Source organism: Planococcus citri, chromosome 1 (genome assembly GCF_950023065.1).
Source record: "Planococcus citri chromosome 1, ihPlaCitr1.1, whole genome shotgun sequence".
In the NCBI taxonomy this organism is placed as follows: Eukaryota; Metazoa; Arthropoda; class Insecta; order Hemiptera; family Pseudococcidae; genus Planococcus; species Planococcus citri.
Genome location: NC_088677.1, coordinates 61,217,466 through 61,235,929, shown reverse-complemented (window position 1 = coordinate 61,235,929; position 18,464 = coordinate 61,217,466). Strand labels below are relative to the sequence as shown.

At 34.8% G+C, this 18,464-nt stretch overlaps 2 protein-coding genes across 6 annotated transcripts in view; one reads left to right on the top strand and one right to left on the bottom strand.

The window, feature by feature from the left end:
• Window positions 1-18,464, bottom strand: part of LOC135833205 (neural cell adhesion molecule 1-like) — a 623,372-nt gene that overhangs the window by 493,600 nt on the left and 111,308 nt on the right. The window lies entirely within an intron of this gene.
• On the top strand, window positions 8,999-17,091 carry LOC135833182 (NF-kappa-B inhibitor alpha-like). Of its 3 annotated transcripts, none has more exons than XM_065346850.1 (7): window positions 8,999-9,213; window positions 12,272-12,698; window positions 12,786-12,891; window positions 12,974-13,226; window positions 15,953-16,041; window positions 16,129-16,399; window positions 16,493-17,091. In XM_065346850.1, exons 1-7 carry the CDS (start codon window positions 9,186-9,188, stop codon window positions 16,540-16,542), a joined length of 1,224 nt encoding a protein of 407 aa, XP_065202922.1. In that variant the 5' UTR covers window positions 8,999-9,185; the 3' UTR covers window positions 16,543-17,091. The 3 variants fall into 3 exon arrangements, with proteins under 3 accessions (XP_065202922.1, XP_065202924.1, XP_065202921.1); XM_065346852.1 differs by lacking the exon at window positions 8,999-9,213 and adding an exon at window positions 9,251-9,424; XM_065346849.1 differs by lacking the exon at window positions 8,999-9,213 and having other exon boundaries at window positions 11,391-12,698.

Genomic DNA, 18,464 nt, shown 5'->3' with positions numbered 1-18,464 from the left:
GTGCTAACGCTGGCACTGGCATAGAATATTTGTAAAATGATCACCTACTCATTTTCTAGAATATCATTAAATCTTAAAACTTTTTTCTTGTCCATCGTACAAATTTACTGACAAGAGAGGTACCTATCCCAACTGGCAAAAAAATTTTCGAACCTGCCAAAGCTAAAATTTCAGGAGTCAAAGTGCATTTTACGATCATCAGTGAATTTTTGAAAATCAAATATGGGCCCAAAATGAAAAAAAAATTAAAAATTTTACCAATTTAATCAAAAGAGCTGAAATTTGGTGTATGCCCTATTTAAGACCAGCAGAATCGATTAAAAACGGTTTCCAGTTGTTTTGAGGACTTCTGGAGCCTCCAGCGGATTTTTGAAACATGAAATTTCCACTAAATTTCCAAAAACGAACAAGGAAACCCGAAATTTGCACTGTACCCTAACAGCAACGTGCTGAGTCGACTGATGGTACTTTCGAACCGTTTTGGAGGCTCTGGCGACTTCATGGAAATTCCAGCACTCAAAAAATAGTCCTAAGATCAGTCCATATTAACTTTAGCACGAATGCTCGCGGTTAGTGCTTGTGTTAGTGACCCACTTGACCGGTTAAATAGCATTTTTCCAAAATCGACATCTGCCAGTTCGGAACAATATTTTTATCCAGCAAATTTACGATTGGAAACTGGAATTTATCAATTTTTCATTTTTTCTGATATTTTTCAACTCTGGGGGCTCCATACAAGGGGACCAACATCACTTGGAGGCCCAAGGGAGGTTTTTTCTTGAAAACGTGGTCATTTAAAAGTTCTCTGCCAAAAAATGAAACATTCTCAAAAAAATTGTACTTACTGATATTAATTTTCTATTTATTTTTTGTTGATTTTTTTCGACTTTGAAGGACTTTACATAAGCGAACCAACATCATTTGGAAGACCAAGGGGGGAGGGGGGTTCATGAAAAAGTGCTCATTCAGAAAGATTCTGCATGTTGAAAAAATTTCAAAAAATATCTACAGACATCAGTTTTACATTTTTTTTAATTTTCCCAAAATTTATAAGGAGCTCTACGCAAGAGACCAACATCATTTGGGGGCCCAACGAAGATTTTTTCTTGAAATTGGGAGTCATGTAGAACAATAATATTCTAATGTGGAAATGTGGAAATAAAATTTCAAAAAAAATTTCCTGATTTTGATTTTGATTTCTGTTTTTTTTTTCAACTTTGAAGGGCCCCTTCAGGGTGTCTAGTGTCTACTTACTAAATCCAAAAAACAAAATTTCGTACTTTTTTCGTACTTTTATCATATTTTTTTCGTACACTATATTTTTAATAGTTACCTATACGTCGTAGGTACATTGGAGGGAGGGGGTGTATCATGTCATTTCGGCTACAAAAATCAAAATTTCAACGTTCTGAGCGGTGTGGTCTGGCTCGTCGAGAGCCGATGCGAGCCCGGAACGAATACATATAATTTGGCCCATAGAGGTTTTTTGTGAGGGGGGGGGGTTGACTGAAAATTTGTCAACAGAAATTGGGAAAAACTGCCCATTTTGTTGATTGATATCATATTTAATAAGACTTGCAAAAATGTTCATTTTCTGAATTTTTGGGGGCCCAAAAGTGATTTTTCTCCAATTTTAAAAGAAGAAAATAATTGGGTCGAACGAAGCAAGGGCGAAAGTTCTTGAAAATTTGAATTCAAAAGACTTGAAAATGAGACTTTGAAACAAAAAAGAGGAAAGACCCGAGCGAGGCGAGGGCAAAAGCTTTAGAAAATTGTAGTTCGAAAAGCAGAACAATATCAATTTTAATGTAAGAAATTTTGTTTTTCTCATCTCAAAAAAAGTTTGAGGATACATTATGGTAATTTTGTCTGCAAATTGACATTTAAATCTTTTCAAAATTTCGTACAAATTTCGTAAATTTCGAACATTTTGAGCAGTTTTTCGTACTTTTTTGGGTCATTTTCAAATTTCGTGCCTTTTTCGTAAATTCGTACTTTTTTCGTGCTGTAGACACCCTGCCCTTACAAGGGGTGGGGGGGGGGGGGGTAAAATATGGTTTGAAGGCCCGGTGACAGTTTTCTCTTGAAAAAAGTATTATTTAGAAAATGCTGACGCATAAACAAAGCATTTTGATAGGTAAATTGATTTTTTAAATTTTGGGTAGGGAAGCTACCGGCACCACGTTTTTGCAGATAGAGGAAAAATTAAAAAATAAGGAATTATTTTGTCACTCAAGGTAACAACCGGGGGGGGGGGGGGATTCCTACTTCAACAGATGAGGTAGGTACACCCCATTCGACAGGTTGGGCATCCAACTCAGGGTAGCTCCATCAAAAATGAAAACCATGGCCATAATGTGTCAACTTTCATTTTTTTCCCTTCAGGAAAATTCTGAAAATAAGGACTCAAAAAGGACTTTCTGAAAAAAAAAAAAATGTCCAAAATCGAAAATAAATACAAAGTTACTATGAAATTGCCCAGTTACACCTACTCAGTAAAAACAATAATTTTATTGATTTCTTAACGTGTTTAATTCAATTTTATCTAATCTCTGATATCAATTAGTACAATTTCGTTTGATTAAACCACATACGAGTACGAACGTATAGCCTACGTCTAAACGAATAAGATACGAGTTTACGAGTATCATAGACCTACGCGTATCTATTCGCTGAATGAGCAAACATACGTAAACAAACATTTTGTTTTTGATGGTAAAATTTGACGTAGCCAAATCGAAGCCTAAAGCGATTCTTTTTTCTGGCGAAAATACGAAGAAGAAACTTTCATAATAAAATTTTCCATCTTCTGGTTAAACTCGTTGGTACTCGTATAATGGTACGTCACGTAAGGGCCAATTTTTCATACAGATTGAATCGAAAACCAGTTGTTTCAAATTAAATAGGTAATCTAACGTCCTCTAATGACGTAAATTGAAAGGTATGATGCGTTTGTTTTGATTGTTACAAGTTTTTTTTTTTTTTTTTTTTTTTGCAAATGTTAATTGTTATCGAAGATTTGTAAAACGCTGTAATTTAACACGAGTTACGTTTCTTACGCTCGAATGAGTAATTTTTTTCAAAAAATTAAAAAAAACACGTAACCTTGAGTTGGAAATTTATCATCACACTAGAACAACGACATTCGATGCATTCGTATAGCAATTCGATATCGAAAGAAATGCTCGAGAAAACCCTTCGTAAAATTCCCTAGAATAAATTTCGCTACCCAAAATAATTACGATTACCCGTTCAAACGCTCTAATTAGAATGACGAATGGATAAGAAAGAACGCGATGGAAAAACCTTTCTTTTTGTCAATAAGAATTACGTCGACGTCGTCGTCGACGGTCTCTTTACAACAGTCATAGTATAGCACCAAAATGAATGTTTGAGATACGGTAATTACTCTTTGGTGTAAACAATCAAAATTACCACAATGTTTTACCTAAATTTAGAAACACGAGCTAAATTCGTATCGTCGCACATATGGTTGGCTGATTCATTATCTAAAAAAAAAATAAACAGTTGAAGACAAACGCGAGTGTAGGTATCTTATTGACGATGAAAGATGAACATAGTATCATTAAATGCCTCTAATCTATAATAAAAAGTCGCATGCATTTTTATCTACGCTATCTACGTGACAATCGTCGATATTTTATTTAATTACCATAATCGTTAACGCGATGCGTACGTGCTCGCGATCACACGATTTTCAAATAATATAATCGTTTAGCGAGACATTGTACTTTTGCTGCTCTGCGATAGGTCGAATATCGTGAACATCGTTAATACATTTGATTAGTTTGCATTTTTGTCAAAATGGATTTCCCATAGACTCGAACATCGCGAGTAATTACTATTTACCCGACACGATAATACCTATACAAGATGGCATTCGTGAAATTTAATTCGATAGTTTATCGATTGTGGGTGCCTATAATTTACCTACCCATGTATGTGTGTACCCAAAAGTACCTACCTATATCGTAAAACGTCGCCAATTATTCGATATGTCGGAATTCCCCTCGAGTTGAATTACAAACAATGGATTGTAATCTCTGATGATAACGTATATAACTTACATAGCGTGTGGCGGTATTAGCAGGGTATTTTACCTTCGAGTTGATTTTTTTAATTTGAATAATGCTTTCTTCCGGGATGTGAGATAGGTTCTGATGGCGGCTCAGGTATAGTCTATAGTACCCATTTCAGCATTTCCGTTTCTCATCGCGAATTTGCTGAATTTAAGAAAGTCGTTGTCCTTGATCGTGGCCAGTAACATTGCGGATATAGGCTACATATACGTTTTAGTGTAGCTAAACTACATTTTTTGGTACAACGTGATAGATAAAAACTACAAAACCGCAAACTACTCATTAAGAAAAGATTCGCGAAATTCTCGGTACAGAATTCGATCGGTTTTACCGTAGGAATTCAAAATGATCGTACGTCTGTAGAAGAATTAGGTAGGTGCTATTACGAGTACAATTTTATAACTTAATGAGTTACGTAGACAGGTATACTACGTAGGTACAGTTCCATAAGTATCGGAAATCGTATAAACTGTCAAATAGAAACCATGTCTCATGTCTGAGATATTATTGACGATAGGACTTTCTCTCAGGGTTACGCTGTTGTTGATGATCCGTGACCCACTGAGCGCGGGGAAAAACATTATTATTATGTTAAATACATTATTAAGAGATGACATTATACGACTGATAGGATTTGCTATAGTGGTTACATATCTTTGCTCATTGCTCTTCGTGCTGTGATTAACAATTGTGCGATGAGGATGAATCCACATTGGAAGATACACACTGATACACTCTTATCATCAAAATTTCTCATATGGGAAATACCGTCGGTAGCCTACCAATAAAAATATTTATCATATTTTTTGTACTGATTTTTTGCTAAAATAATATACTTATCAGTATTCCCCATGTTGATAACGTTTCAAGGGAATGCTACATATGAAATGCGATTAGCTTTTTTCACTTACGTAAGTACACTCGTTTATTTTTCCCAGGATAGTGAAATTCGATACATAGATAAATACGTAAGTTCATTTCGTGGAAGAAAACTGTAATTACCTAGTGTTTCACATTTGAGTGGGTGGTTTGAGAATTTTACAACTAATAATGGAATTAATGGGAAAGCGATAAAAGCTGGGAAAACGCATCAGAAAAATTAATACTTATGAGCAATAAATTTCAACCGTAGATGTTCTCTAGAAAAATTGTTGGTTTTACTCAATTTGTCACACATTTTAAAGTTTTAATTCCAAGTAGCAGTAGCTTACAGATTTTTTCATTTTTTTAAAACCTGATGATCCTACGTATTTCTTTATACGAATAAATTAGGTAGACAATAGTTGATTGATTTTCGATTTATATTCCATGTTTGGAATACTATAGGCAAAATTAAACCGAACAAAAATTGTGAAAAAATAAGAAATGGGCAATGCAACAATCGAGTTGAAATTTGGCATACTGAAAGAGTATGTTACCCAGACCTTGGAACCAAATTTTCAGTGGCCGAAGTTAATTACAACGGTTTCTGGAGCGATTTGAACCAGATCAGTCCAAAAATAGTAGAAATCGATTCAAGGGTTTGAATATACTGGAGTAGACGAATAACGATTTCAGAATTTTATGAAAATTTGAGATTCATTTTTAACGCAAAAAAAAAAAAAATTCTTTCAACTCGTCACCTTGAAGTTTTGATTTACCTAAAGAAATAGATTTGGAATACCGAACTTATTGATAGGATTAATTTTCAGCTGCCAAAATTGATTACAACGTTTTCTGGAGCGACATTGGAAGTATTCTGGAGAAAAGTTAACTTTTGCTGGAGGCTCCAAATCAGTCCAAAAATGGTGGAAATCGATTCAGAATTTTAGAGGGTCAAATTTACTGGAGTAGGCAACATTTCGGGCAATTTGTTGCAAAAATTGATGATTCTGGAATTTTTCGAAAATTTGAGATTTTTCCAAGCGAAAAAAATACCTTTTCCAATTCATCTCCTCGGATTTCTGATTTTTTGACCCTAATTAATTTGAAATACCGAACTTATAATACCTAGCATTAAATTTTCACCTGTCGAAATTGATCACAACGCCTTCTGGAGCGTTTTAAAATTGCTGGAGAAAGAAGTCAGCTTTTTCTAGAGGCTCCAGATCGGTCCAAAAATGGTGGCAATCGATTAAGGGGATCAAATTTACGAGGGTATGTGAAGTTTCGGGAAATTTGTTGCGAAAATTGACAATTCTGGAATTTTTTGAAAATGAACTAGGTCTCCGGAAAAAATATGAATAGCCAGAACAGGTACCAATGTTGGACATGCCCAAACCCTCTGAAAAAATAACTTTGTGTAGTCTGCCAATGTGGAAGTATCAAATTCACTATTAATTCCATCTTCAGTAAGGGAATTTCTTCTGCTTCCATCTTCAGTAAGGGAATTTCTTCTGCTTCAATTTGAGACGTCGTATGACTTTCTAGCATGTTTCATTGGGGAAAAAATTTGTGTTAAAGGGAACAAAGTCTGGAAAAATGTGTGTTTACTAATAGTGCATTTTCGCCAAATATTCAATTTTTTTCATCCATTTTTCGCTCATTTGTGAGTTTTGCCAAGTTCATCTTGTTTCTTTCTTTTATAATAATTAATAGAGCTAGGATATTTATGCTTTGCATATTTTTTTATGGACTAGAAGAAGTACATATTTTTTGATAAGATCTCCACGAATCACGAAATTTCCTGACGAATGAGCTCAATATCATTTTGCATATTCAAGACCAAATTGTATATTTCATCATATTTTAGGGAAAAACCTGCAGTATATTTCTACATAATTATTTGAGCATTTTCTGGCACTTTTTGCATATTTTATGGAAATTTTGTAAAAATTGACATTTTTTACGGCGTAGCCAAGGGGGTGGGGCGAAGGGGCCATACCCCCCTTACGAGCAAAAATTTGAAAGAAAACATGCAAAAATGTACGTTTTTTTGTTGTTTGGACTCTTTTTTCTGAAAATTTTCGTTCTCGCTTCGCTCGAGCAGTAATTTTGCCTTTATTTTCATGATATCACCACACATCACGATAGATTTCCAGAAAATTACCCCTCATTTCGATTTTTCATGCCTAAAAATCTGGTTTTGCCCCCTCCTTGAGAAAATCCTGGCTACGCCACTGGTCATTTTCAAGACTCTTTTTGTTCAAAAAATCACAACACTTCTACAATGGCTTCAACAAATTTTTTTTGATGAATTTACGAGTATCATTACGATATGGATTGTTTTGCTAATTTTTGAAAAGAAGAAGTGTATATTTTGATCACTGCATATTTTGTTTTGAATTGACAGCTTTCTCGTCTTTCAGTTTGGAAAATCCTTTTCAAGAGTACGTCACTTAAATTGACATTTTTGCATATTTTTTGCTTTTTTGGGTGATTTTTGCAGAATTTAGTTGAGAAAATTGCATAAAATATTGCATTATTTTCATCATATTTCTGCATAAGAATCCCAGCTCTAATAATATGATTTAGGATGTTCCATGAGGCTTTTTAGAGCAATTCATTTTGAAATCTAGTGTCCTTTTACTGATTGTCCCGAGAAAAAGGTACCTACTCTTTTTTGAAATTTTTGGGTAATTCAAGCCACCTCCCTCTCCTGAGTTCGTCACCGGTATTTACTTCAATTTTCAAGTCGAAAAATTGTCGAATTCGACAAATTTTCATAATTTAAAAAATTGGAACACACGAAGTTCCCCCCCCCCTTCCTCAAAATAGGTCCCAACTGGTCAAAATTCATTCTTCGTGGCTCATTTTCCATTCGCAAGATCTAAACAGCCAATACAGCGACAAAACGTACAAAACTTATACTAAACAGCCAATACGGCGACAAAACGTACAAAACTTATAAAAAAATGTACTCATTTTCGAAATTTTGGGAAATATAACCCCAGTCCTTTGCCCTTCACAAAACCGTCTCAGATCCTTCAAATCCCATAAATACAATTTAAGTATTTACTGTGATTTTTCGTTCAAAAAATCCTCAAATCCGGGAAATTTTCATAATTTGAAACAAAATTGGGGCATGTGACCCCCCCCCCCTCATCCTAAATGGGTCTCACAGGGCCAAAATTATTCTGCGATGTTCAGCGCAGACGAATTTTCCAGTATATGTATATTATGATAAAAAAACCATTGAGGCCAAAATTCAGTCATAGTTGAGTTTTCTTCCATTTTGACCTCAATTTTGGGAGATCCTAGCTCTCCTCTCAATAAATCTTCCGGGATCAAAATGCATCGTAACGAAGCAAGTACACATAAGATTTTGGAATTTTAAAGTAAAAGTTTTTCTTTTCGAATTGTAGTGCTGATAAAGGAGGAAAATGTTTTCACCATATTTTCCTAACTAAGTCAATTTCCATAAGGAAAAAGGGGGCCTTTGGGACACAAGGTTATAATCAATTTTTCAAATTGAAATTTTCAGGATCTCATTTTTTGGAGAATATGAATCCATCTAGCCATTGGGATCGATGAAATTCGAATAAAAATTCCATCACGTACAAAAAAAAAGTAAGGACCACCTATAATACAAATACAGCTGCATACCTTACCTACATTGACTATTGACAAAGAATTATCAAGTCGTAATTCGAATACTAAAGTCGAAGATTGAAAAGTAGACTGATTCGTCAGAATCACAGCAGGATTACCGTTACATATGCCATACATAGAAATACACGACGTAGTACGCGCTACATATGTAGATGTTCAATTCTCATTAAACAAACTATAACACCTGTACTACAAGTTGATTTTTTAGTGCCGCCAAACGAAGGGGGTTTCCCGGTTAACGCTTTGGGTTCAATTATTCCTCTAATCCCGTGCAAGACGCACGCATTCATTCTGCCAGCGCCAATAAACATATGGGTTTTCCCTTCGAGTATACGCGGAGCCGGAGTGACACAGCGTACAGCGATCAGGGTAGCGATACGACGCCAAGGAATAACCATTCCTCTCTCGCGTCGCCGTATCTACGATTACCTTTACCTGATGCGGAGCTCTCGTTGGTTATTGGTGTTCATTATTCTCACGTTCGAGTTTCTTTCTACATACTTGCTCTTGTTTTAAACAAATTTTGTCTAGTTGTAAATTTTCATTTTTATAATAATGCCATTCGACCACGAACCTATTCGAAGTAAGTCAACGTTTTTTTTTCTAGTTCATTGTACAGTGTGTTTACCTATCGTATAATTCGTAGATAATCGTTTTTATATTTCAAAAACATGATGGATTTTTTTATCAATTGTTTTAATTCGTTTGAATTTTCTTTCGCGATTTTGGAAATTTTCGAGTCAAATGATTGTGAAGTGGAGTCGCAGTTTATGTGAAATTCGGTGTTGAATATGGTGTGTATTTTTTTTGAGCATACGAGTCTGCAATTTTTTTTTGTTTTTTTTTTTCTCGTATTTTTCGACGTTTTATCGGTTTGATCGTAATTCATCTCGGACTCGTGCGTCAGTGTTCAAAAGTGAAGTGTTGAACCAAAGTATTACATATTAGTGCGATGTACATTTTTGAGATAAATTTCCTATAGCTTATGAATTTATTCAATTAGTTTTGTATTCACCTTCGCCAAAAAATTTTCGCCTTAATATAAAACGCAGGTGGTTAGACCTACTTGCTCAGCATTGATTAGATATACGATTTACCAGTTCATCGAGGAAGGATATCGAGTTTTTCTTCACTTCAAACACGTGTTTGAAGAAAAAAAAAGGTGTTTTTTCGCGATCTTGTTATACGTAGAATCAACGGCACGTGGATTTTAACTCATTAGTATTTTAAATTCATGAAGTAAAAATTCAATCCATCTAGTTGAATATTTCATTAGAAAAGGAAGCAATTATCGGCATGGGTTTTACCTAATGATTTACTCTTCTGATAAACTGAATGTACATATTCGAGATAGGTTGACTCGGTTCAATTCTTCCATATAAGTACCATAGATGATTTTTTGAGACATATCATGTTTAAAAAACACCATGAGTCATTTTTCGTATTGTGCATTATTCGATACGTAGGTACTAGGTAGGTATTGTAAAATGAGTCCAAGTGGTCAAAAATGAAATTTCAACGATAAAATGCGCGAATATATCAAGTTCATTAGCTATCAATGATTTATCCGATTACACAATTGTATATTTTTAAAATGTTGACTGGGCTCGTTTGCGGTATTGTGTAAGCGGTGATTGACCTTGACTTTGACTGATACTGGCTGATAGTGCAAAAACCTACGTAAATGTACTCGGACTTGTTAGATTGAAGTAATTACCCAAATTAAATGATTTGTTCTAATCGAACGATTGATCTAATTGCCAAGATTGATGTCTAAATTGCGTACTTTGGCAAATTCATCTTCGATACTCTATTATGGCCCCTTACAAGGGAACTTTTATAACTCGTCAACTCCGATCGAGCTGAAATTTGGCTTACTGAAAAAGCATGTCACCCAGACCTCAGAATTAAATTTTTAGCTGCTGAAGTTGATTACAACGTTTTCTGGAACGATTCGAAAACAGCTGGAGAAAAGTCAACTTTTGCTGGAGGCTCCAGATCGGTTCAAACAGGGTGGCAATCGATTCAGGGGGTCGAATTTACTGGGGTAGACGATGTTTCGGGTAATTTTTTTACAAAAATAAACGAATCTGGAATTTTTTGAATTTTGAGATTTTTTAAGGTGAAAAAAAATTTTTTTCACCTCATCCCTTCGGATTCTAGATTCACCGACCCTAATCGATTTGGAATACCGAACTTATGATAGGATTAAATTTTCAGCTGCCGAAGTTGATTACAACGCCTTCTGGAGCGATTTAAAGTTGCTGGAGAAAAGTCAACTTTTGCTGGAGGCTCCAGATGGATCCAAAAATGGTGGAAATTGATTTGGGGGGGTTGAATTTAGGAGGGTAGGTGAAGTTTCGGGCAATTTGTGGCAAAAATTGACTATTTTGAAATTTTTTTAAAATTTGAAATTTATTTTCAACGTGAAAAAAAAACACTTTTTTCAACTCGTCACCTCAAAGTGTTGATTCACCCACAGTAATGGATTTGGAATATCGAACTTATGATAGGATTAAATTTTCAGCTGACGAAGTTGAGTACAACGCCTTCTGGAGCGATTCAAAGGTTCTGGAGAAAAGCCCAGGCTTGCTGGAAGTTCCAGATCGGCTGTAAAATGGTTTCAATCGATTCAGGGAGGGGGTGGAGGGCCGACTGACATTCAGATTTTCATCTCGTAGCTCGATCTTTTTTAATGAAATTTAATACACCAATAGGTAGGCATGTTTTCCATTTTGAAAAGTCCACCTAAAAAATAAAATTTGGTCCTGAGGTCTGAGTAACACACCCTTTCTGCTGCTACGCCTACGACACGAAAATATGCGGAAGTAGACCTATCTAGACGCGTGAGAATTTCGAATAAGTAGGTACCTGCTACCTACCTACACCTACGTGACTTGAGAATTTTAGAACGACGACGACGAACGTTTGACGAAATAAAATTCCGTTGAGATGATGCAGTATTACCAGTACGATCATCAAACTGCCCAATGATCTCACGATAAAAAATTTACTCGACGAATTTAAAATATTCTAGCGCTAAAAAATTCCCGTAAAATTATACGGCTCGGATGTAGAGCTATAGACTTGTTCCGCCAACTTGTTTGCCACTATTCACGTCATTCGAAGGTTATATTTTTTATCGCGCAGTGTTGCCGCCATGATTTCTCTCTAGTGGAAAATTTTACTCGATTTTGAATTTTTATCGGCGAATTAAATTCCTCCATGGTCATTTCGTATCAACAATTTGAAAACTACATCGGATACGAATTTTTTAGAAAATTTCTCCCACTCGGTACGATAATTAGTCGACGCTAGGCGCGAGTCGATTCAGCTAACTTGGCGTTGTTCGATTAGCCTAACCTAATACGAAGTATGTACTACGTAATGACGATGGTGAAATGAAACGGGAAATCCCAGAGGCCATAGCGATTCGTTTCTCCGTTCGCGACGTCGACAGAACCGAGAACGTTCTCTCACAACGTATTTAGTTTTATTCATTTCTTCCTTCGTTTTCGTTTGCTAATGCCTTGTGTTATTGTGACGCGTTAATTTTTTTTTCACTTTTACGTTTAAATAGTTTTAAAAAACCATGAGTTCTCGGGACGATAAAATTTACAAAATGTATACTCAATTTTCAGATGTAAAATCTAGTCATAGTGGCCATTCGCGAGTTGATATGAAAGATACGAAATGCGTTGAACAGGAAGACTGTAACTACGATTCTGGAGTAATATCGGGAACCATATCGGAGAGCTGTGAAAATATTCAATACTCGGAAAGTGATATCGGTGAAAATGAGCCTTCGTTGAGCCAATCCACCACATCGAGGACAGATTCCATTCTTGATAAGGAGACACTAGACCAAGACTCGTATTCGGATTCTGCCATTGATATGAAAACAAGGTCAGATATGAATTTGGATAGTGGATTCATCTCCGAGGCGAATATCCAATGTTCTTCTTCGAAAAGTATCGAATGCGAGAAAGAACCACCTCAAAAAATTACCCAACCTCAGCTGTCCATTCCGTGGGAAATTTTATACCGCCAAGATGACGATGGAAATACGTAAGTTGTTTAAAATTATAGAAATTTCGACCAATCATAATATCTTTCCAACAACACATTACCTATGTTTTATTCGTGTTCTTATAGAGCACTACATCACGCTGTATTGAGTAAAAATGAAATCTTGATTAAATACATCGCCTTCAATACACCCACCTCAGATTTATTGGATATTCGAAACCATAACGCTCAAGTACGATCATTTTGAATTGAAAATTTTACGTTTTTTTTTTTTTTACATTCGGTATGACTAACGATTGATTACAAATTTACAGACGTGTTTGCATTTATCTGTGCTGACAAATCAGCCGAGAATCACTCGATTTTTGTTACTCGGTGGAGCTAGACCGTTCGTCGTTGATGCAAATGGAAACACTGCTTTGCACTTGGCGTGTCAAATGAAAAATTCAAAATGCGTAGAAGCCCTTTGTGATGAAATCAAAAATTCCGATAAAAATTACTATCGTTTCAAATACATGCCCGAAATAGTACCACCGCAGGATTACATCAATGAAACGAACTATGATGGTGAGTTGAATATCTACGTATTGTCCACGTGTACTTGTTTACGGTTACAAATAAGGTAGATATTGAGAAAAAAAATGATAGTATGTGACCTGGGATCATAATGAATCGTTTTCCATTTTTTTTCAACCAAAAATTACATTAAAAGTTCAACAACGTAAAACCTTCAAAGAGTGAAAAAAATTACAAAAACAAAATTCACAATTTCTAAAATTTCTCCTGGTTTAATCGCAGTATAATTCGATTTATAAAGTAATACGGTGGAGTTGGCTCTCAAAATTTCGTTTTCTATTACTTTTTCTCGACTTCCTGAAACTTTCTCATAAACGTGATTCAAGCAATTGAGCATTCTACCTGATTCAATTTGACATAAAATGATCAAATCTCACTGTTCCTTGTTTAAAATTCAGAAAATCATTTCACGATTTCATCTTGGAATAGATATCTACATTACACTTTTTCGAACAAGAAGGAGCTTCGAATTTTATTCTTGTTCATCTAAGAATCATTTTCTGGCACGTCCAAGTATAGAAGTACATTCTTTCAATTTTGCTAAGATATTCTTCCACTTTATCAGATATCGTTCTATCGCTTGTATTACACTTCACTATTTTCAAGAATATCTTGAAATAATTAATTACTCCGATTTAAAACCAATTTATTTCAGAATCACGAATACGAATAATTTTTGATAAGAAAAACCCACATAAAATAAACATTACGTAGTTCTACCTTTCATTTGTGAAGTAAAAAAATTGCTATAAACGAGAAATTTTGGGCGATTCAACTGTTTAATATTCGTTAAAAAAACAACACTGCGTGTAGAAATGAATGAAACGAATGAAGTGAACTGAACTGTGAACCACTAGACCTTAGCGAATCAGAGTACAGCATAATTTGACAATATGTACCATTGCTATAGTAACGCTTTCCAAACTTTAAACGCGATTGTCTCGAAAACCGGTTCTGCCAGGGTTGTTGACCCTAAATGATTTGAGTTTTGGTTTCAGGTCTGAGGTTGTTGACCTGAAATGTATTTGGACTTCGGTTTGGGTAATGGTATTGGGTCTACATAGATAAACGAATTGAAATCAATTTCGAGTTCACTCAAAATTCTGCAGTTTCGTTTCGGGCTAGATTTTGGTTTATTTTCTAGTTCTTGAAAAATAAATTTCAGTTTGGGGTTGAAAAAGTTTTGATTTCAGGTCAGGATCAATGAAAAGAGACATGGAATTTTCTGTGATTCTTTTTCTGAATGCTTTCAGTTCAAGTTTTCATTAACATTTTTTTAACAAGATTTTATCACCTCTGTTTTATGAATTTTTGGATCTTTTCCTCAAAATTTCAAAATTTTTTGTGATTTTCAGTGACCTTGATGCTTTTACCAGGTTTTTCCATTGTTTTAACACGTTTTCAACACTACTTTTTCCAAAAACCTGAAACCAAAATGATCTGAATTGGTTTTGGTTACAGTTTCAGATTGACAGCAATATTGCTTTTGAGTCTCTCAAACTAGGTTTAGGTTTGTTTTGGGTTGTAATTTGAAACTGGTTTCAAGAGGTTTTGGTTTCGGATTTGTTTTGGGTTAACAAATCTGTTTGAGACTTCATTTGAAACTGGTTGAAATCTATTTCCTATTTCGGGTTCACACGAATGTTCTGTTGTTTTGGGTTAAGTTTTGGTTTTGCATTTTTGAAAAATAATTTCAGTTTCGGGTTGAAACGGTTTCAGTTTTGAGACAGGTTCAATGAAAAGTAACATAAAATTTTGTAGTGATTTTAATGCAATTTTGGAATGCATTTAGTTCAGTTTTAATTTACCTTTTTCCAACAAGACTCTTAACACTTCTTTTTTAGAAAAATCTGAACCATTCCTTGGAAATTTTTTTCGTGGAGTTTTGAATCATTTTTTGGAATTTTTTTCATGGAGTTTTGGATTTGGACCAATTCCCTGGAAATTTCATTATTTTTTCGTAATTTATAATGACTTTGATATTACTATCGTTTTTTCACTAAACACAAAACTGAAATGATTTGAATCGGATTCAATTCAGGGTTGAGAGCAAAATTGAATTCAGTTTTATTTTGGTTTCGGGTTCTCCAAAACGGGTAACGAGTTGGGTTTACTGGTTTAGGTTCGTTTTGGGTAGTGATTTGAAACCGGTTTCAAGTAGTTTTGGTCTCCGGTTTGTTTTCGGTTCACAGCTGTGTTTGGGTCTTGATTTGAAACCGGTCAAAATCTATTTTAGGTTCACACAATATTCTGTTGTTTTAGGTTGAGTTTTGGTTTTGCATTCTTGGAAAAATAATTTTGGTTTTGAGTTTCAAGCAGTTTAGGGTTTTGATTCTTGTCAACAGCTTTGGTTTTTGCGCGGTGGGTCCCTTCTATGATTCCAGGTCACATTTTTCTACAGTCATTGACACATACACGTGTTATGGTATTTTATCCTACTAGTAAAATAAAGTGATTTTCGACGATTTTTGAGGTTTATTTCCCGAGCAAAGCGAGGGAAGTAATTAAAAATCGCTGGAAATCACTTTATTTGACTAGTTGAATAACATATTTTATCCAAACGTGTGAAGAAAACGCGCATTTGATCACTCGAGCGACTAGCGAGAGTGAATAAAGTAGTGTTTTATTCTACTAGTAGGATAAATATAATTATACCATCACCTTTAGACTTTAATCCCATTAGATGTTAGCTAATCAAAACGTGTAATTTCTCACAGGTTTATCGTGTCTACACATAGCAACAATTAATAAACAGGATTCAATTTTCGAAAAATTATTGATGACCGGAGCTGATATAAACATAAAGGTGTGTATTGCTCGATGCACTAGAACATATCTGCGTTACCTATTCTTTAACCGAATCATTAATATACGATGTATCTCTTCATTTTAGGAACATAAAGCTGGATTCACTGTACTACACGAAGCTGTAGCTACTGGTTCTACGAATTTGGTGAAATTGATTCTTAAACATCCGTACTTAAACTTGGAACAACAAAATTATTCTCGTCATACTGCGTACCAGTTATCTTGGAACCATCCAAAAATAGCGAAATTCTTATTAGAGAATCAGGCGATGAAATTAGATTTCGTCGAATACCTCGAGGATGAATCTTCAGACGAAAGCGACTCCGATGAAGAATACGCTTCTTACTCCAGGAATGGTACGTATTGAATTTGATCTGTTTTCCTAATCGTTTCGTTCGTTGCTTTTACACGAAATATTGATGGTATATTTTTTATGATTTGTTGAACAGATTCTCCAATTAGAAATTTCACCGATGCCAGGAGCGAAGTAGTCGTTTGAGCTTCATATTTTGTGTGTAACATAGCATAATTGTATGTACTTAATATACGTTCATGACTGTGTAAATTGTACCTGAATGTTACGATGTATGATGAAGCAAGTTCGAACGGCAGCATTTATGTAACGACAAATTATTTACCTACTTTTACTTGTAATTTCCCTTTTAAATCATTTTATAAATACCATACCTTGATCTTTAGTAATTTTTTACTCTTTTTAACCAATTTTTATCCTTATTGGTGCGTATTTGTTACGACACCATAGCATGATTTTAATTTCCTAATAACAACTTCAAACGTGAATGTTTCAGTCGAATGTGAGTATAGTTTCTGAATGATCGTGTGATTTTTAGTATTTTTTGTAGCATTAAAGGCTCGTAGGCTACCGTTTTATTCAATTGATTGTATGTATTATTTCTGTGTATTATAAAAATACGTTGTATAATAGTTTTTGTGTACATTTTTTTGTATTATATAAACCAATCGAGTATTCCTACACAAATTTCAAATTGCAATTTGTGGATTTTTCGAATAAATGTTTTGAAATGTTCTCGTGTTTATACTTCTCAAGTTTCAATGATGGAAAATTGGTGACATTTTGGAAATGTGACTTGGAATTGAATCGGTGAGGTCTGGAAGGGGTCCAGACACATTTTGGCACTTTTCACCTTTTCTCGGATACCTATTCAAGTATCTATTGAAGCACAGCGGATTGACTGGCATTGTCAGATTTACACGATAAGGTGCTGTTTGGCAACATCGCATTAGCGAGTTGAGCGTAAAAATAGGATTATTTCACAAAAAAAAAAAAAGAAAGAAATTGATGAATTTTTTGGAAACTGAAAATGGGAGATGTTGAAAAAAAAATTAAACTTAATTTACCTACAAAATGTTCAACTTTTCCAAGATGTTCTAATCAATTCGATGTAAAATCCATTAGCGTCCGAGCGATAATAAAAAAATTCTGGTCATTGAGAACTGAAAGGTGGTCTGAGGTCTTAGTTACATTTCTTCAAGTTTGCTTTCCTCGCAATTGTGTTGGAAATTGTCTCTTGGGGGTCCTCTTTCAATGACTAAAAGTAAGTTACTTAAAATTTTATGATTTTCGAATATCAGTTTTTTGTTTCCTGAAAAGATCTAAAATGTGACCCGGATCATAAATCCCTTTCAGTTCTCAACAATTCAATTTAAGACGAGAAGTGGAAACTGTTACATTTGAAAGTTAACTTGGTTGGCATCTTTGACCAACGGTTGGCATGCATTGTAAACCGAATGAATCCTACAAAACGATCGCTGCTTGACTCCTTCCACCAACCGGTTTGCATTCGTTGGCTCGTTGCCCACCACGCCGTAAGGCAGAAAACGCAACCCGTACGCGAAGTAGATTTCTAGGGGCCATTAAAGCAGGCAATATTATGTGTACAAGCAAAAAGCAAAAAATAAAATGCAAAAAATCTCTTGCTATCAGAGAATAGCTTGTAAATTCGTTTGAAAAATATTTGGCTAATTTTTTTTTCAATTTTTTTAATTAGTCTACCTAGTACTTTAGGTCCCACAAAATGAAAATTCAATCGTCTGTTCCGTGGACCAGCTGGACCACGGCTATCTATGTAGTTAATCCCCGATTGGCAAAAGAGCATTTTCTACAATCTGACCAGAGTTGAGAATTATTGTTACTGTTTCAATTACTCGTAAGTGAATCCGAAGTTTTCGTTCCGTCAATAGTTGAGAATTATTGTTACTGATTCAAAGTGAATCCAAAGTTCTTGTTGGAAAAATTGTAGGTACATGTGTTTGGGTATACATATGTACAATTTTAAACATGACTGCTTTTAATAAAGCATTTAATCAACTATTGCATATTGCCGTATCAACGTACCGAAGATATTGTTATCATGAAACATAACTGAGGTTTTCTTTTAC

What these genes read in the sequence shown, in the direction of transcription:
- LOC135833182 (XM_065346849.1), top strand. Translation starts at nt 12,223, where the DNA reads ATGAGTTCTCGGGACGATAAAATTTACAAAATGTATACTCAATTTTCA. An exon ending in CAATGAAACGAACTATGATG is followed by an intron (nt 13,227 to 15,952) that starts GTGAGTTGAATA and finishes AATTTCTCACAG; the next exon opens with GTTTATCGTGTCTACACATA. An exon ending in GAGCTGATATAAACATAAAG is followed by an intron (nt 16,042 to 16,128) that starts GTGTGTATTGCT and finishes TCTTCATTTTAG; the next exon opens with GAACATAAAGCTGGATTCAC.